The 21,156-nt window shown below is 37.6% G+C and overlaps 1 protein-coding gene across 1 annotated transcript in view; it reads left to right on the top strand.

Moving 5' to 3' along the window:
- Nucleotides 1-21,156, top strand: part of HDX (highly divergent homeobox) — a 135,619-nt gene that overhangs the window by 87,900 nt on the left and 26,563 nt on the right. The window contains exon 5 of the mRNA XM_003412703.4: nt 13,467-13,674. Coding sequence (XP_003412751.1) covers nt 13,467-13,674 — 208 coding nt within the window. The remainder of the gene's footprint in view (nt 1-13,466; nt 13,675-21,156) is intronic.

Here is a 21,156-nt window from a genome sequence, read left to right as displayed (position 1 = left end):
TGTTAGAAGGATTAAGGTGGGATTGTAACACCACCCTTACGCAGGTCACATCCCTAATCCAATGTGAAGGGAGTTTCCCTGGGGCATGGCCTGCACCACCTTTTCTCTCTCATAAAAGGAAAGGGAAGCAAGCAGAGAGTTGGGGACCTCATACCATGAAGAAAGCAGCACCGGGAGCAGAGCGCATTCTTTGGACACAGGGTCCCTGCGCCTGAGAAGCTCCTCGACCACAAAAAGATTGAGAACAAGGACCTTCCTCCAGAGCCAACAGAGAGAGAAAGACTTCCCCTGGAGCCGACGCCTTGAATTTGGACTTGTTACCTACTAGACTGTGAGAAAATAAATTTCTCTTTGTTAACGCCATCCACTTGTGGTATTTCTTTTATGGCAGCACTAGACGACTAACACAGATATAGTGCCAGAAGATGAGCCTTCAGGTTGGAATGCACTCAAAATACAACTGGAGAAGAGCTACCTTCTCAAAGAAAGTCAGCTTTAATGATGTGGATGGAGTACAGCTTTGGGGACCTTCATTTGCTGATGAGGCACAATTCAAAATGAAAGAAACAGCTGCAATCATCCATTAATAATTGGGCTGTGGAATGCGCACAGTATGAATCTAGAAAAATTGGAAGTTGTCAAAAATGAAATGCACACAAAAATAAACCGTCTTTCATAGTTATCAAGGAGAGGAGGGGTGGGGATGGAAAACACCAAATAGACAATAGATAACTGGTAACTTTGGTAAAGGGTAAGAGAGTACACAATACTGGGGAAACCAGCACAACTTGTACAAGGCAAAGTCATGGAAGCTCTGTAGACACATCCAAATTCCCTGAGGGGCCGAATTGCTGGGCTGAGGGCTGTGGGGACCATGATCTAGGGGAACATCTAGTTCAATTGGCATAACATAGTTTACAAAGAAAATGCTCTACATTCTACTTTGGTGAGAAGTCTCTGTGTCTTAAATGCCTGTAAGAGGACATCTAGGATACTCCACTGGTCTCAGCCCTTCAGGAGAAGGAAAAATGAAGAAAACTAAAGGTACAAGGGAAAGATTGGCCCAAAGGACTAATGGACCAAGTCTACCACGGCCTCCACCAGACTGAGTCCAGTAAAACTGGATGGTGCCCAGCTACTGCCACAGATTTCTCTGACAGAGATCAAAATAGAGGGTCCCAGACAGAGCTGGAGAAAAATGTAGAACTCAAAAGAAAGACCAGACTTGCTGGCCTGACAGAGACTGGAGAAACCCTGAGAGTATGGCCCCCAGACACCCTTTCAGCTCAGTAATTAAATCACTCCTGAGGTTCACTCTTTAGCCAAAGATTGGACAGGCCCATAAAGGGGCACACCAGCCCAGGGACAAGGACAAGAAGGCAGGAGGGGACAGGAAAGCTGGTAATAGGGAACTCAAGTTTGAGAAGGGAGAGTGTTGACAAGTTGTGGGGTTGTTAACCAATGTCTCAAAGCAATATGTGTATTAACTGTTTAATGAGAAACTAGTTTGTTCTGTAAACCTTCATCTAAAGTACAATAGAAAAAAAAATGAAATGCAACACATAAAGGAATAGATAGATATTGGCCATATTGAATCAGAAAATGATACACTATGCCAGATGACAAATCAAAGAGGAATGGTGTCACATTCATTGACACAAAAGAACATTTCAAGATCTATCCTAAAGTACAACACTGTCAGTGATAGGGTAATATCGGTAGGCCTATAAGGAAGACCAGTTAATACGACTATTATTCAAATTTGTGCACCAACCACTAATGCCAAAGATGAAGAAATCGAAGATTTTTACTAACTTCTGTAGTCTGAAATTGATCAAATGTGAACTCAAGATGCACTAATTACTGGTGATTGGAATGTGAAAGATGGAAACAAAGAAGAATTAATAGTTGGAAAATATGGCCCTGGTGATACAAACAATGTCAGAGATCGCAGGAGAGAATTTTGCAAGACCAACAACTTACCCATTCCAAATACTTATGGATGTTAGAAGAGACTGTGAAGCTTGCTCATGAACGTAGGGCAGCTATAGCTAGAGGAAGAAATGATGAAGTAAAAGAGCTGAACAAAACTTTTCAAAAGAGCAGCTCAAGAAGACAAAATAAACTATTATAACAAAATGTGCAAAGACCTGGAATTAGAAAACCAAAAGAGAAGAACATGCTTGGCTTTTCTCAAGCTGAAAGAACTGAAGAAAACATTCAATCTTGAGTTACAATATTGAAGCATTCTATGAGCAAAGTATTGAACAACTCAGGAAGCATCAAAAGAAGATGGAATTAATACACAGAATTACTGTATCAAAAAGAATTAATTGATGTTCAACCATTTCAGGAGGTAGCCTATGACCGAGAACCAATAGTATTAAAGGATTAAGTCCAAGGTTTATGGAAGGCATTGGCAAAAAACAAGGCTCCAGGAATTGACAGAATACCAACTGAGATGTTTCAACAAAAGGATGCAGCACTGGACATGCTCACTCCTGTATGCCAAGCAATTTGAAAGACAGCTGGCCGGCCAACTGACTGGAAGAGATCCACATTTGCACCTATTCCAAAGAAAGGTGATCCAATAGAATGTGGAAATTATTGAACAATATCATTAATATCACACACAAGTAAAATTTTGCTGAAGATCATTCAAAAGCAGTTGCAGCAGTACATCAACAGGGAACTGCCAGAAATTCAAGCCAGATTCAGAAGAGGACATGGAATGAGGGACATCATTGCTGCTGTCAGATGGATCTTGGCCGAAAGCAGAGAATACCAGAAAGATATTTATCTGTGTTTTACTGACTATGCAAAGGTATTTGGCTCTATGGATCATAACAACTTATGGATAACATTGTGAAGAATGGAAATTTCAGAACACTTAACTGTGCTCATGCAGAACTCGTACGTAGGCAAAGAGGCAGTTGTTCAAATAGAGCAAGGGAATACTGCGTGGTTTAAAACTAGGAAAGGTGTGCATAAAGGTTGTATTCTTTCATCATACTTATTCAACCTGTATGCTGAGCAAATAATCTGAGAAACTGGACTATATGAAGAAGAACGTGGCATCAGCATGAGAGGAAGATTCATTATTAACCTGCAGTATGCAGGTGACACAACTCTGCTTGCTGAAAGTGAAGAGGACTTGAAGCACTGAGGAAGACTAAAGACTACAGCCTTCAGCATGGATTACACCTCAACATAACGAAAACAAAAAATCCTCACAACTGGATGAAAAAGCAACATCATGATAAATGGAGAAAAGACTGAAGTTGTCAAGGATTTCATTTTATTTGGATCCACAATCAATGCCCAAGAAAGCAACAGTCAAGAAACCAAATGAGAATGAAAACACATCATACCAAAGCCTTTAGGGCACAGTAAAGGCAGTGCTCAGAGGTCAATTTATAGGAATAAACACACACATCAAAAAAGAAGAAAGAGCCAAAATGAAAACAACCCTACAACTTGAACAAAAAGAAAGTGAACAGCAAAAGAAGCCCACAGCCACCAGGAGAAAGTAAACAGTAAAAAATGAGAGCAGAACTAAATAGAGAACAGAAAAACAATAGAAAGAATCAACAAGACCAAGAATTGGTTCTTTGAAAAGATCAACAAAATTAAAAAACCATTGGCCTAACTTACAAAAGCAAAACAGGATACTAAGCAAATAATCCACATAAGAAATGAGATGGAGGATATTGCAATAGACCCAACTGAAATAAAAAGGATCATAACAGAATATTATGAAAAATTGTACTCCAACAAATTTGAGAACCTAGAGGAAATGGAGGAATTTCTAGAAACACACTACCTACCTAAACTAACACAACCTGGGATAAAAAATTTGAACGGAACCATAACAAGAGAAGAGATTGAAGAGGTAAAAACAAAAAGCAAACAAACAAAAACTCCCAACAACAAAAGCTTTGGCCCGGACAGCTTCATTTTCAATTCTATGAAATATTCAGAGAAAAGCACACATCGGCACTGTTCAAACTACTTCAGAGCATAGAAAAGAAAGAAATACTCTGAAATTCATTCTGTGAAGCCAGCATAACCCTGGTACCAAAGCCAGGCAAAGACACCACAAAAACAGAAAATTACAGACCAATATGTCTCATGAAGATAGATGCAAAAAATTCTCAACAAAATTCTAACCAACAGAATTCAGAATAATATAAAAACAAAAACACCACAACCAAGTGAGATTCATACCAGGTATGCAAGGATGGTTCCACACTAGAAAATCAATCAACATAATGCACTACATATAGAATAAAACAAAAGAATTATATGATCATCTCAATCAATGCAGAAAAGGCATTTAGTCAAGTCCGACACTCATTCCTGAAAAAAAAACTCAATAAAATAGGAATAGAGGGAAATTCCTCAACATAATAAAGGGGAGCCCTGGTGGCACAGTGGTTAAGAACTCTACTGCTAATTAAAATGTTGCAGTTTAAATCTACCAGCCGCTTCTTTGAAACCCTATGGGGCAGTTCTACCCTGTCCTATAGGGTCGCTATGAGTCAGAATTGACTCAATGGCAACGGATTTTTTTTAATAGGGTCAATATGAGTCAGAATCGACTCCACGTCAACAAGCTTGGGTTCTTTCTTAGACAAAACCAACAGCCAACATCATTCTCAATGAGAGAGGCTGAAAATATTCCCCCTGGGAATGGGAACAAGGCTGGGATGCCTTTATCACCACTCCTATTGAACATTGTGCTGGAAGTCCTAGCTAGAGCAATAAGGCAGGAAAAAGAAATGAAGTGCATCCAAATTGAAAGGAAAAAGTAAAACTATCCCTACTCGTAGGTAATGTGATCCTATAGGTAAAGAACCCCAAATATTCCACAAGAAAAATACTGGAACTAATAGAAAAATTCAGTACAGTAGCAGGGTACAAGATCAACATACAAAAATCAGCTGGATTTCTCTACACCAACAGAGAACTTCAAAAATGAAATCAGGAAAATTCCATTTATAATAGCCTCTTTTTTTTTTTTTTTTTTTAGAATGTAGTAGTTCAAACAGATCAAGGAGATGCTACCTGGTTTAAAATGAGCAAAACTGTGTGTCACTGTTGTATCCTTTTACCGTACTTATTCAATCTGTGGAAACCCTGGTGGTGTAGTGGTTAAGTGCTAAGGCTGCTAACCAAAGAGTTGGACAGTTCGAATCTGCCAGGCACTCCTTGGAAACTCTATGGGGCAGTTCTACTCTGTCCTACAGGGTCGCTATGAGTAGGAATCGACTTGATGGCACTGGATTTGTTTTTTTGTTGTTGTTGTTTTTTATTCAATCTGTATGCTGGGCAAATGGTCCAAGAAGATGGACTATATGAAGAAGAACGTGGTATCAAAGTTAGAGGGGGACTCATTATCAACTTACGATATGCAGATAACACAACCTTGCTTGATGAAAGAGAAGCGGACTTTAAAAATTGCTAATGAAGATCAAAGAATACAGCTTTCAGCACGGATTGTGCCTCAAAATAAGGAAAACAAAAATCCTCATGACTGGATCAATAAGTAACATCATGATACAAAATATAGAAGTTGTCACTTAATTGTGCTCATAAGGAATCCGTACATAGACCAAGAGGCAGTAGTCATTGGAACAGAACAAGGGGTTACTGCGTGGTTTAAAATCAAGAAAGATATGCATCAGGATTGTATCCTTTCACCATACTTATTCAGCTTGTATGCTGAGCAAATAATCCGAGAAGCTGGACTGTATGAAGAAGAACGCAGCATCAGGGTTGGAAGAAGACTCATTAACAGCCTGCGATATGCAGATGACACAAACCTGCTTGCTGAAAGTGGATAGGACTTGAGGCACTTACTAATGAAGATCAAAGAGTACAACCTTCTTTATGGATTACACCTCAACATAAAGAAAACAAAAATCCTCACAGCTAGGCCAATAAGGGAACCCTGGCAGCTTAGTGGTTAAGAGCTCTGCTGCTAACCAAAAGGTCAGCAGTTCAAATCCACCAACCGCTCCTTAGAAACCCTATACAGCAGTTCTACCCTGTCTGATAGGATCACTGTGAACCAGAATCAACTCAATGGCAACAAGTTTGAGGTTTTGTTTGTTTGTTTTTAGACCAATAAGCAATATCATGATAAATGGAAAAAAGATTGAAGTTCTCAAGGATTTCGTTTTACTTGGATTCACAAACAACACCCATGGAAGGAGCAGTCAAGAAATCAAACTACACGTTGCATTGGATAAATTTGCTGGAAAAGACCTCTTATAAAGTGTTAAAAAGCAAAGACGTCACTTTAAGGACTAAGGTGCTCCTGACCCAAACCATGGTGTTTTCAATCACCTTATATGCATGGGTAAGCTGGACAATTAATAAGGAAGACCAAGAAGAATTGATGCCTTTGAATTATGGTGTTGGTGAAGAATATTGAATATACCATGGACTGCCAGAAGAAGGAACAAATCTGTCTTGGAAGAAGTATAGCCAGAATGCTCCTTAGAAACATGGATGGCGAGCCTTCGTCTCACGTACTTTGGGTATGTTATCAGGAGGGACCGCTCCTTGGAGAAGGACATCACGCTTAGTAAAGTAGAGGGTCAGCGAAAAAGAGGAAGACCCTCAACAAGATGAATTGACACAATGGCTGCAGTAATGGGCTCAAGCATAACAAGGAGTGTGAGGATGGTGCAGGACTAGGTAGTGTTTTCGTTCTATTGTATATAGGGTCACTATGAGTCAGAAGAGACTCATTGGCACCTAACAACAACAAGGAGAGTTGGGAGGAGGGTAAAATGGGAGATATTGCTTAAGGCACAGTGAGTTTCTGTTTGGAGTGAGGAAATAAATTGTGGTGATGGTTCCAGACATGGTGAATGTAATTAATACTGCACTGTACCCGAAAAAATGGTTGAAATGGCAAATATATGTTTATATATATAGAGAGAGAGAGAGCCACAATAAAAAATTTTAAAAATAAAAAGGTAATGTAGTAATAAATATATTGATTGGAAAACTTCAAAAATAATTTCTCTGAGGAAATTTTTTTTTGTCTTCAAGTTGTTTTTTTTTTAATTGAACTTTAGATGAAGGTTTACAGAACAAACTAGTTTCTCATCAAACAGTTAGTACACACATTGTTGTATGATATTGGTTAACAACCCCATGACATGTCAACACTCTCCCTTCTCAACCCTGGGTTCCCTATTACCAGCTTTCCTGTTCCCTCTTGCCTTCCAGTCCCTGCCCCAGGGCTGGTGCGCCCCTTTAGTCTTCTTTTGTTCCATGGGCCTGTTCAATCTTTGGCTGAAGGGTGAACCTCAGGAGTGACCTCATTACCGAGCTGAAAGGGTGTCCGGGGTCCATACTCTCAGGGTTTCTCCAGTCTCTGTGAGACTAGCAAGTCTGGTCTTTCTTTTTGAGTTAGAATTTTGTTCTACGTTTTTCTCCAGCTCTGTCCTGGACCCTCTATTGTGATCCTTATCAGAGCAGTCATTGGTGGCAGCAGGGCTTACTGCCTCTTGGTCTATGTACAGATTCCATATGAGCACAATTAAGTGACAACTTCTACATTTTCTATCATGATGTTACTTATTGATCCAGTTGTGAGGATTTTTGTTTTCCTCGTTGTACTGGACTCAGTCTGGTGGAGGCTGTGGTAGATATGGTCCTCTATGGGGAAAATTTTAAGATTATGACTGTTCAGATATTATCAAAGAGAACTTCAATGATTAGTATGTATAATATTGCATCACCCTCTGTCATTCTAGTTGTCCTAACCCAACTTTATTCTTTTCCACACCATTCATTACCTTTTGACAAATTATATACTTATTTTTCTTGTGTTAAAAAAAGAAAACAAAAACAGAATCTCCAGGCCCCCAAAACCTACAACAATGTAATACTTTATGCTTGACAAGTGAACATTTTCCCCCTAAGGTCTGGGACAAGACAAGGTTGCCCCCTCTCACCACTCATAGACTGGAAATTCTAGCCAGACCAAGAAGTCAAGAAAATAAAAGGATATATAAATGAAAAGAAAGAAAACTGTCCCTGTTTGCAGATGACATGATAGTCTACACAGAAAATCCCAAGGAATCAACAATAACACTCCTAGAATTGATAAGTGAATTCAACAAGGTGGCAGGATACAAAATCAAGACAAAAATCAATTGTATCTCTATATACTAAAAATGAACATATAGAAACGGATATTAAAAATACAGTTGGCAAAAGTTGTATGATAGATAGTCACAACAATGACAAAAGGAAAAAGAGTAGCTGCTGAAGCTGCTTATGTACAACCAAAATCATCATGGGATTCGGTTTCTTGGTTTGGGGGCTTAAGGTCATGGTTTCATGGTATGTCGCAGTTAATTGGCCTAAGAATGTGTTTAGTGCCTCTGTTCTATCTCCTAGTTCATTGCATAGTACCTGGGGTCTTAAAACCTTGCAAGTGGCCATCCAAGGCACAAGAATTTGTCTCTATTCACCTCGAGCAACTGAAGAAGGAGAGTCAAGAATAGGAGGAGAATGCGGAATGTGTGGCAAATTGGCTCCGTGAACAACTGCCTCCTTTGTCATGTGACCAGAAGAACTGGATGGTGCCTGGCTACCAATACTGAACATTTTGATCAAAAATTCCATAGAAGAATCCTGATCAAAAGTGGGTAAATGCAGAATAGAATTTCAAATTCTCATGGACTCTAGAATTTCTGGAGCCATGGAGGGTGGATGAAACCCTGAAACTATTGCCCTGAGATAACCTTTAAACCTTAAACCAAAAATATTCCCTGAAGTGATCTTAAAACTGAACTGTAGTTTAGCTTAACTAGTAAAAAAAATGTCTGCCTTGGGCATTATGCTTTTTTAAGAACTACCTATAAGGGATCAAATTGACAACAGCAACTCGAAAGATTAGACAGAAACCTTAGGGAACAGTGAATTTGTGTTAATGTGACAGGAACAACTCAGAAAAGGAGGGTGAGAAGGGTTGCATAACACAAAGAATGTAATCACTGTTACTAAATGGTACTTGTAGAAACTATTGAACTGGTGTACGTTTTCCTGTATATATTCTCAACAACAATAACATAATTTTTTTAAAGTTAATATAGAAGGAGAAGAAGACAAATTAATCCAAAAAGTACACTGCCTTTTACAATCACTAGAAAATACCAAATACTTAAGGGTAAATCTAACAAAACGTGTACAGGACTTGTATGCTGGAAACTACAAAATGCTGATGAAAGAAATCAAAGAAGCTCTAAGTAAATGGACATTCTGTGTTCATGGATTAGAAGACTCAACATAGTAAAGATGTCAATTCTCCCCAAATTGACATGTAGTTTTAATACAATTCCTATCAAAATCCCAGCGAGATTTTTATGTGGGAGGGGAAGGTATGGACAAGATAATTAAAAAATGTATATGGAAAGGTAAAGTAACAAGAATAGCTGAAACAATTCTGGGGGAAAAAGTGAAAGGAACCTGATTTTAAGACATTATATAGCTACAATCGACTCAATGGCTATGGGTTTGGTTTTTTTGCTTGTCTGTTCTATAGCTATAATAATCAAGACTGAGGGATATTGGTAGAAGGACAGTCACGTAAATCAATGGAACAGAATAGAGAACCCAGAAAGAGCCCCAATAAAGCATGACCAACTGATTTTTTACACAAAGTTGCAAAAGCAATTCAATGGAGGAAGGATAGTCTTTTCAACAAATGGTGCTGGAGCAATTAGATATCCATGGGAGTGGTGGTATGAACCTCAACCTAAACCTCACACCTTATACAAAAATAAACTGAAAATAGATCATAGATTAAATGTAAAACATAAAACTATAAAGCTTTTAAAAGATAACATAGGAGGAAATCTTCAGGACATAGGCCTTGATGACAATTTCTTGGATAAAAAAAGAAGAAAATTTTCTTCTTTTTTTTTTTTTACATCACCCAAAATGCAATCTATAAAAGAAAAAAGTCAGAGATTTGTTCCTGTTGTTAGGGGCCATCCAGTCAGGTCTGACTCATACCAACCTATGTACAACAGAAGGAAACACTGCCGGGTCCTGAGCAGTCCTCACAATCGTTATTATGCTTGAGCCCGTTGTTGCAGTCACTGTGTCGATCCATGTTATTGAGGGTCTTCTTCATTTTTCGTTGACCCTCTACTTTACCAAGCATGATGTCCTTTCCCAGGAACTGATCCCTCCTGATAACATGTCCAAAGTATGTGAGACGTAGGCTTGCCATTCTTGCTTCTAAGGAGCATTCTGGCTGTATTTCTTCCAAGACAGATTTGTTGGCTCTTTTGTCAGTCCGTGGTATATTCAATATTCTTCAGCAACACCGCAACTTAAAGGTGTCAATACTTCTCTGGCCTTCCTTATTTATTGTCCAGTTTACCTACGCATATAAGGTGATTGAAAACACCATGGTTTGGGTCAGGAGCACCTTAGTCCTTAAAGTGACATCTTTGCTTTTTAACAGTTTGTAAGAGGTCTTTTGCACCAAATTTGCCCAATGCAATGTGTCACACGATTTCTTGGTTGCTGCTTCCATGGGTATTGATTGTGGATCCATTCTTTTCTCTTTTTATCATGATGTTACTTATTGGTCCACGCAGTATCTCCTTGTTCTATTTGAGCAACTGCCTCTTGATCTATGTACAGGTTTCTCATGAGCACAATTAAGTGTTCTTGGATTCCCATTCTTCGTAATGTTATCCATAATTTGTTATGATTCACACAGTCGAATGCCTTTGCATAGTCAATAAAACACAGACAAACATCTTTCTGGTGTTCTTTTAGCCAGGATCCATCTGAAATCAGCAATGATATCCCTAGCTCCATGTCCTCTTCTGAATCAGGCTTGAATTCCTGGCAGTTCCCTGTGTATGTACTGCTGCAGCCGCTTTTGAATAATCTTCAGCAAAATTTTACTTGTGTGTGATATTAATGATATTGTTCATAATTCCTACATTTGGTGGGATCATCTTTCTTTGGAATAGGTGTAAATATGGATCTCTTCTAGTCAGTTGGTCATGTAGCTGTCTTCCATACATCTTGGAATAGATGAGTGAGCACTTCTAGCACTGCATCCATTTGTTGAAACATCTCAGTTGGTATTCTGTCAATGCCTGGAGCCTTGTTTTTCATCAATGCTTTCAGTGCAGCTTGGACTTCTTCCTTCAGTACCATCAGTTCCTGATCATATGCTACCTCCTGAAATGGATGAATGTCCACCAATTCTTTTTGGTATTGTGACTCTGTGCATCTTATCAAAATTAAAACTTCTACTCTGCAAAAGATCCTGTTAAAAGGATAAAACTACAAGCTACAGACTGGAAGAAAATATTTGCAAACCACGTTTTTGACCCCCTTCAAAAAAAAAAAAAAAAACCTCATGTAGTAGCATATATAAAGAACTCTCAAAACCCAACATTAAAAACAAACAAAAATAAGTTAGAAAATGGGTTTACTGAAGAGCATCTATGGATGCCAGATAAGCATATGAAAAGATGTTCAATGTTATTATTCACTACCCAAAATAAAACTCATTGTCATCCAGTCAATTCCCACTCATAGTGATCCTACAGGATGGAGTAGAACTGTCCCATAGGGTTCCCAAGGCTGTAAATCTATATGGAAGCCGACTGCCACATCTTTCTCCTGCAAAGGGGCTGGTGGGTTTGAACTGCTTACCTTTTAGTTAGAAGCAGAGCACTTAACCATTCTGCCACCAGGTCCCTATCACTATTCACTAAGAAAATGCAAATTAACACCAAGATGAGATATCACTATACACACCTAAAAGAACAGGAAAGGAAGGGAAGGAAGGAGAGAAAAAGGGAGGGAGGGAGAGAAAGAGAAAGAGAGAAAAAAAGAAAGAAAATGTCAAATGTTGGCAAAGATGTGAATTAACTGGATCTCTCATACATTGTTAGTGGGAACATAAAATGGTACACTGTTTAGAAGTTTGTTCTAAAATTGAACATGAAATTATCATATGATTCAGAAATTACTTTCTTGGGTATTTATCCAACAGTAATGAAAACATATGTCTGCACAAAAATCTGTACACATACTATGACATGGAAGAACCTTGAAAACATTATGTTGAGTGAAATAAATCAGACACAAAAGGACAAATATAGTATGCTCCCATTTATATGAAATGTCCAGAATACGTAAGCACACAGAGACCAAAGTACATTAGTGGTTACCAGAGGCTGTGGGGAGGAAGGAATGGGAGTTATTGCTAAAGGGATACTGAGTTTCTGTTTGGAGTGATGTAAAATTTTTGAAATAGTTTGTGGTGATGGTAACACAACATGGTGAATGTAATTAATGTCACTAATTGTACACCAAAATATGGTTAAGATGGCAAACTTGTTACATATATTTCACCACTATAATTTCTTAAATAGTTTAAAAAAACACCTGTGTACAAATATTCATAGCAACTATTGATGTAATAGTCAAAAACTGGAAACAATCATAGTGTCCTTTAACTGGTGAATGGTTAACAAACTTTTCTACATAGCGAATTGTGGTATACTACTTAATGATAAAACAGAAAGAACTATTTTCAACACAAAACAACTTGGATGAACCCCCAGGGAATTATGCTGAGTGAAAAAAAAAGCCACTTTCAAAAGTTTACATGCTGTATTATTCCATTTATGTAACATTCTGAAAATGACAAGGTTATGGAAATGGAAAATAGATTAGTGGTTGCCAGAAGTTAGGCATGGTAGAAAGGGAAGGAGGAGGAATGATGTGATAAAGGGACATTGGAGCTATAAACACACATAGCACAATGTAAATTTCCGGTTTTTGATATTGTGCTATGACTATTTAAGAAGCAAATTTTGGGAAACTGAAAGATGCATGGAACCTCTTTGTACTTCTTTGCAACTTCCTGTGGCTCGAAAATTATTTCAATATGAAAGGTTTTAAAAATTGGTTCTAAATCCTATAAAATGATATTTCAGAATACTTGAAACAGTAAGGTAACCATTATAGAGCCAAACAAAGATAATAGAGATCGTATTTTCACCCAGGAAGGGCAAGATTAGAAATGGAATATGAGCTATTGTTATAGCTGTATGCATGATACCTTTGGGAAAATAACCAATTCATTTTTCTGTTGAAAGATTTGGTGGATTATTTTCTCCAGGAAAAAAAAGAGCAAAAGTAAATGTGAACTGTTAATGGATTTCATGTTTTTTGAAAGTCTATATTTAGATAAATATCATATTTCTGCTAATAAGATTTTAAAGGAAAGCAATTATTTTATTATAACATATTAAATGGTAATAAAAATGTCATTGTTCTAGTACTTATTTACCCTTTCTAAATCATATTACACAGAATCCATTAATTATTTTAATGGCCAGAACTGCTAAACTTTCTATGATTTCAAAACTTTCTCTTATATTTCTCTTATAAAGACTTGGATTGGGAATCGAAGAAGGAAGTATCGTTTAATGGGAATTGAAGTTCCACCTCCAAGAGGAGGCCCAGCTGATTTCTCTGAGCAGCCTGAGTCTGGATCTTTGTCTGCACTCACACCAGGAGAGGAAGCTGGGCCTGATATTGGAGAGGATAATGACAGAAATGATGAAGTATCTATCTGTTTGTCTGAAGAAAGCTCTCAAGGTACTTTATATGCTGCACCTCCTAATAATAATGCATGTAAATTTGATGCATTTTTGTTGCTTTTCAGCTTACAGTATATCAAATCCAAAGTATTCAAAACATTTGGCCAAGCATTTGAAAAGAAATAGACTCATTTTTAATGCTTCCACCTAAACAGTCTTCCACATCAAGACATCACAACCAGGGGCATTCATCTACCACAATAGTGATTTCCCACATTTGGAAATGTTGCTTATTACACCAATCCATAAATTATAGTTGAGTAAATGATTGTTTTTATTTCATTGGAATTCTAGTCAATTTAATTATAGAGCATTATAGGTACACTGTCGTGAAAGACTATAGTAAAGTGTACTGAACGCCAGGCTACTAGTAGTCAGGCAATCTGGGTGCAAGTCCTAGAACTTTCATTAGTGGATTATGTGATTTGAGGGGAAGAATTTAACTCATTGGGTTTTAGTTTTCCTGTCTGCAAAAAAAAAGAAAATTAGACTGGATTATCTTTATAAGACTTTGTGATGTCTCCCTAAACGGGAATTCAAAAAATAACATGTAATTATGCCATTTATCTATAAGACGTATGTTTCATTTGACTTCAGACATAGAGACGGTTATCCTCTGATGCCTTTGAAAAATTTTGCCAGCTTTATTGTGGTCTAATTTACACACCATAACATGCATCCATTGTAAGTGTATAATCTCAATGATTTTCATAAAATTTTGTAGTTGTACAACCAAACTCGAGTTTTAGAACGTTTTCATCCAAAAGTTTATCTTAATTCTGTTTGTAGTCGGTCTTCACTCACAATCTCCAGCCTCAGGCAACAACTGATCTGCTTTCTGTCTCCATGCATTTGTCTTTTCTGGACATTTTATATATACTTGTTTTATCTGTGCATGTGTGTATAAGAGAAAGAGAGATAGAATAAGAATTTTGCCTTTGTCCATTCTGTTACTTTTTATTTTATTAATGTTAAACAGCCCTATTCATGATATACTACATTTTCCAGCTTATTGATTACTTTTCAATTTGGCCTTTGGGGTTATATAAGGTCAGAATTTTTGTTTGTAATTTTTATGTTGTCAAATCTACCAATCCTTTCCTTTATGGTTTGTGTCTTTGATGTCATGATTAAAAACTCCTCCCTTATACTACTATTACTTTAATATGCCCCTTCTGGTATCCTTATGGCTTCACAATTTGATATTTACTTCACCTGGAATTTATTTTGCTTTAAGATGTATTAAAACAAATCTAATTTTACCTTTCCAAATGCTTAGTCAGTTGGCCCTACACTATCTATCCTTCTTCCAGTTATTTTAAGTGTACGTGAATATATACGGATATGGATGCATACACGCACACAGGTCAAATTCTGGAGTTTCCATTATTTTACATTGATCCGATTGTTTACAACTGTGGTTTTATAATATATCTTAATATCTGGTAGGGCTAGTAGTACACTGATCCTTCTAGATGAACTTTAAAATTGTTTAGACATACTATTCCCCAAGCCACCTCACAAAATGCACTCTGGATTTTCACTGGCATTACATTAAATGGATAGGTTAATGAACTAGGATGGATCGAGATTTGCATGTGTTCAGCTTTAGATGATGGTAGAACATCCATTCAAAGCTGTCCAGCAGGTCCTTGAATAATATGGGCCTGGAAATCAGAAGAGGAATTAAGACACAAGAGGAAATATGGGAGTCACCCACATCAAGGCCAAAAAATACCAAGCCATAGAAATAAAAGGTGTAATTAGGTAAGAAAATTAAAAAAAAAAAGAAAGAAAGAAAATAAGATGGCCAAGTATTGTGTGTTGAGGAATATCTAAATGTGGGGGCTGGAGGAGAAAATAGATCCATTTAAAGAACATTCAGAAATATAATTGGAATAGTATTGTATTACTAAAAGGAAGGAAAGAGACTTGAGAAGAAAGAAGAGTTATATCAATGGTCTCATAGAGGTTGGGTGGAAAGAAGATTGAAAAGCCACTGAACTGGATGATTAAGAGATTCTTTGAAAAAAGCAGTTGTATGGGGGAGACAAGCAGATTGCAGCAGGTAGAGTAATGAAAGAGATATAAAAGATGTTTATATTAAGAGGGTCCTGTATTACAAGGCCAGGTGTTTGAAAGGTTATTAATGTGAATATTCAAGTTTTATCTTTTCAACCAATATTTGCTATTGATGTTGCTGAAGATGTTGGCAGAGAATTTGATGTACAGGAAAACTGTGAGGTACATTCAAAAATCATCAGGAAAAATGAAGAGACTATAGCAAAAAAAAAAATTTTTTATAGCAACCCACTTTACAAGAGAACGAAACACTGCCCAGCCCTGCACCTTCCAAACAGTTGTGCTTATGTTTGAGCCCATTGTTGGAGCCACTGTGTCAATCCATCTCATTGAGGGTCTTCCTTTTTTTTGCTGACCCTATAACTTACCAAGCATGATATCCTTCTCCAGGAACTGGTCCCTCCTGATAATGTCAAAATTATGTGAGATGGAGCATCCCTATCTTTGCTTCCAAGGAGTACTCTGGCTGTACTTCTTCCAAGACAGACTTGTTCATTCTTTTGGCCGTCCATGGTATAGTCAATATTCTTTGCCAAACCATCAAGGCATCAATTCTTCTTGGGGTTTCCTTATGAATTGTCCAGCTTTCCCATGCATATGAGGCAATTGAAAATACCATAACTTGGGTCAGGCGTACCTTAGTCCTCAATGCCTCCCTTTAGTCATTACTTTAGTCATTACTCCCTTTAGTCAGTATGTGCCTTGAAATACTAGCATATTTCTACTGATTCATGACTGAATCATCAGAGCCTGATGACTGGTGGCTATTTGTGACAGTAGGAAAGTAGCAGTTTGTGTGCTTCTGTTAGTGGATGCAAGATCTGTGAGGAGATATACCGAGAGAAGGAAAGTACAGAAGACCCTAAGTGAAGTTTGAGTCCTCAACTCCTACTTTCTCAAAAAAAGGAGAATTTTTAAAAATAAGTAAAAATGGAAAAAGTGAAAGTTGATTTGAAAGTTGTCAGTGGACCACTAAGGAGCTCTGGTGGTGCAGTGGTTAAGTGCTCGGCTGCTAACCGACAGGTGGTTGGTTGGAACCCACCAGCCACTCCACAGGACAAAGATGCGGCAGTCTGCTTCCATAACGATTACAGCCTTGGAAACCCAATGGGGCAGTTATACTCTGTCCTACAGGGTTGCTATGAGTCGGAATCAATTCGATGGCATCCTCTTTCATTTCATAGAGTGTTCTGTAGACAGCTGGCACAGTAATCAAGACCTAATGAGAAAAAGGAGAAAGAGAATTTAATTCATGAATCAAAAAACATTTGATGGAAAGTGAAATTACCTAGAATTCCTCTCAGTGGCTTATTTTTCACAGCTGCATGGTAACCTTTTCATTGTCATCAGAAATTACAGCAACAAAAAATAAAAGAATATTCCAAGACTGAAAAGAGTTTTTTTGTACAGTTTTCAACTAGTTCTGTTGTATTCTCTTTCTCATTTTGCTGATGGAGAATTCTAATCTGATTTGTTTGACTGTGTGATCCTTTTGCGACAATTAAGTGAATTGTGTCATCTGCCCTGAGTTAATATCATACATTTAAAATGTGCTAACCTTATTCTCTTCCAGTTCATGAAAATGTAGCTAAATGTGTATTTATTTTGAGGTATCATTAATTATATCCTAGTGATAAAAAATTTTTTTTTTTTTTTTTACAGAGGCAATAATCAGAGTACCTGCCCTTACTGTTTCAAAGCCTAACAACTTGAAATTCAGGGTCCTTATAATGCTACCATTGATTCCATAGAGTTAGGGTTTTCTAAATGTCTAAGAGGAAAAAATACCATAAAACTGAGGCTTATAATTTACATTCAAAAATCAATTCAGGGCTAAAGAATGGGGAATTATTGCTTAAGGGGTACTGAGTTTCTGTTTGGAACAGTGAAAAATTTTTGGAAATAGTAGTAATGGTTGCACAACATGGTGAATATAATAATGTCACTGCTTTGTACACTTAAAATGATTAAAATGGCAAATTTTGTTATAAATATAAAATTTTTTAAAAAGAAAAACGTCAATTCAAAGCATAGAAAAATCTTTACAAAGAAAAACAAGTTTTTTTTTTTTTTTAATGCAGTAAAAGGCAGGTTTAACCTTATCACCAAAAAGTGCTACTGATCTTTTAGCCCTTTCACGTCCTTTCTCTTCTAAGAGGGTCGATACAGCCCTGGTAGAGTTCTGACTTAAGTTACACCTTCCACCTCTTGCCTTCCCTTCTCCATCTCCTTTTCTTTTCCCTACTCAGAAAAGAATGTGGGTGTGAAGAGAAGAAGATGCAGCTGGGAATGACTTAAAAAAGACTAAATAAATAAATAAAACCTGGATTCACCTCTTCCCCAACATCAAACTCTGGCAAAAAGTAATAGTTGGATGACTCAGCTCCTTAATTTCAAGTTCAGTGTTGATCAAAATACATTTATGTTTGGGAAATTAAAAAATTTTTTTCTATCCTGAGAAGAAAATTGTTTAAAACATTGAAACAATATCTATAACATTACATTCCACAACAAAGCCCCTTTTCAGCTGTATCTATTATGCAGGTATAAATATGAAAGATAATTCTACATACAGTGTGAGTATACGGCTGGTACAACATTCATTGATAATTATTGGTGATTGGAATTCAAAAGTAGGGAACGAAGAAGGATTGGTAGTTAGCCTTGGTGATAGAAATGATGCCTAAGATTGTATGATGGAATTTTGAAAGACCAACGACTTATTCATTACAAATACCTTTTTTTCAACAACATAAATGGCGACTATACACATGGACCTCACCAGACAGAATACACAGGAAACAAATTGACTACACCTGTGAAGAGAGACAATGGAGAAGCTCAATATCATCAGAAAGAACAAGGCCAGGGGATGACTACAGAACACATCATCAAACTGCTTGTATGCGAATTCAATTTGAAACAGAAGAAATTTTTTAAAAGTCCACCAGAGCCAAAATATAACTTTGAGTATATCCCACCTGAATTTAGAGACTATCTCAAGGATACATCTGATCCATGGAACGCTAATGACCGAAGACCACAGGTGTTGTGGAATGACATCAAGGACACCATACATGAAAACAGCAAAAGGTCATTATAAACACAGGAAAGAAAGAAAATACCAAAATGGATGTCAAAAGAAACTCTAAAACTTGCTCTTGAATGTAGAACAACTAAAGTGAATGGAAGAAATGATGAAGTAAAAGAACTAAACAGAAGATTTCAAAGGGTAGGTCCAGAAGACAAAGTAAAGAATTATAATGAAATGTGTAAAGAGCTGGGGTTAGAAAACCAAAAAAGAACAAGCTCAGCATTTCTCAAGCTGAAGGAACTGAAGAAAACATTCACTCTTAGAGTTGCAACACTGAAGGATTCTATGGGCAAAATATTGAACAGTGCAGGAAGCACCAAAAGAAGATGGAAGGAATACACAGAGTCACTGTACCAAAAAGAATTGGTCAACATTCAACCATTTCAGGAGGTAGCATATGCTTAAGACTGATGGTATTGAAGGAAAAAGTCCAAGCTGCACTGGAGGCATTGGCAAAAAAAAAAAAAAAAGTCTCCAGGAATTGAAAGAATATCAATTGAAATGTTTCAACAAATGAATGCAGCACTAGAGATGTTCACTTGTCAATACCAAGAAATTTGGAAGACAGCTACCTGATCAACCAACTGGAAGAGACCCATTCGAATGAAAGATGATCCAAGAGAATGTGGAAATTATTGAACAATATCATTAATATCACACGCAAGTAAAATTTGGCTGAAGTTCATTCAAAATTGGTTACAGTGGTTCATCAACAGGGAACTGCCAGAAATTCAAGACAGATTCAGAAAAAGGACATGGAATGAGGGATATTATTGGTGATGTCAGATGGATCCTAGCTGAAAGCAGAGAATACCAGAAAGATGTTTACCTGTGTTTTATTGACTATGCAAAGGCATTCAACTGTGTGAGTCATAACAAATTATGGATAACATTGCAAAGAATGGGAATTCCAGAACACTTAATTGTGCTCATGAGGAACCTGTACAGACACCAAGAAGCAGTCGTTCCAACAGAACAAAGGGATGCTACAGGAAAGGTGTGCATCAAGGTTGTATCCTTTCACCTTACTTATTCAATATGCATGCTGAGCAAATACTCCAAAAAGCTGGACTATATGAAGAAGTACATGGCATCAGGATTGGAGGAAGACTCATTTACAACCTGCAATATGCAGATCACACAACCTTGCTTGCTGAAAGCGAAGAGGACTTGAAGCATTTACTGATGAAGATCAACCACTACTGCCTTCAGTATGGAGTACATCTCAACATAAAGAAAACAAAAACGTCACAACTGGACCAATAAATGTCGTGATAAATGGAGAAAATATTGAAGTTGTCAAGGGTTACATTTTATTTGGATCCACAATCAATGCCCATTGAAGCAGCAGTCAGGAAATCAAATGATGTATTTCATTGGGCAAATATACTGCAAAAGACCTCTTTAAAGTGTTAAAGAAAAAAAATGTTGGCCAACATGGCACTACAGACAGAAGCACAATGCTGTGCCTGTGCAACAAAGACCCAAAAAACCAAGTAAAACAGATACAAACATCAATTCTGGAACCCTAAGCATCAAATTTAGGGATAAAGAACGTGATCAAGCACTGAATGGAAAAAGAAACTGACAGAGAACAGAGAATGAGGAGAGCTATGGAGTGGAGGCCCTCTAACAGCTAACTTGGCACGGATTTGCCATCTTGGTCCTCAAACACCAAGAATGGCAGACAGGTAGTATGGGAAGGCAACTTCATGGAGTTCCAAAAGGAGACAGAGCACCTAGTACACACATCATATCCTGTCTCTTCCCTCCTGACTACACTGTGTGCCAAGCTCCATGCCCCCGAGAAGCACCAGCAAGGACCACCAGACTACACCCTGCACTGTCCCCAGCACCACCCAGTCAGCCCAAGTACATGCTGCAAATGACTTGTTCCCCCCTCATCTCCCCCTCTGCTGGACAAGCCCTGCTATACCATAGCTGAGTGAACAGCTCTGCTCACCTGGACAAGGTGGTGAGAAGTACTGTGCCCACAGTCAAGTAAGCAGCAAAGCATGCCCAGCCCTCCTTTTTAGATATAACCAAATAAACCGGAAAAGCCAGGTGAAACAAACAAATCTACAATCAACAAAGGAAGAAAATAATTCCTTAATGTCCTGAAGACATCAGACAACATCGAAACATATTAAAAAAAAAAAAAAAAAAGGACAGGATGCCTCCAGAAAGCAACAAAAATAAAACACCAGATGACCTTCCGGTAGGAGAAAAGGCACTGAAACTACATGATAGGGAATTAAAAACTCTAATATTCAGGGCTTTCCAAGAAATGAAGGAAAACATACA

Source organism: Loxodonta africana, chromosome X, assembly GCF_030014295.1.
Source record: "Loxodonta africana isolate mLoxAfr1 chromosome X, mLoxAfr1.hap2, whole genome shotgun sequence".
NCBI lineage: Eukaryota > Metazoa > Chordata > Mammalia > Proboscidea > Elephantidae > Loxodonta > Loxodonta africana.
This window is presented reverse-complemented; position numbering and strand designations above follow the sequence as displayed.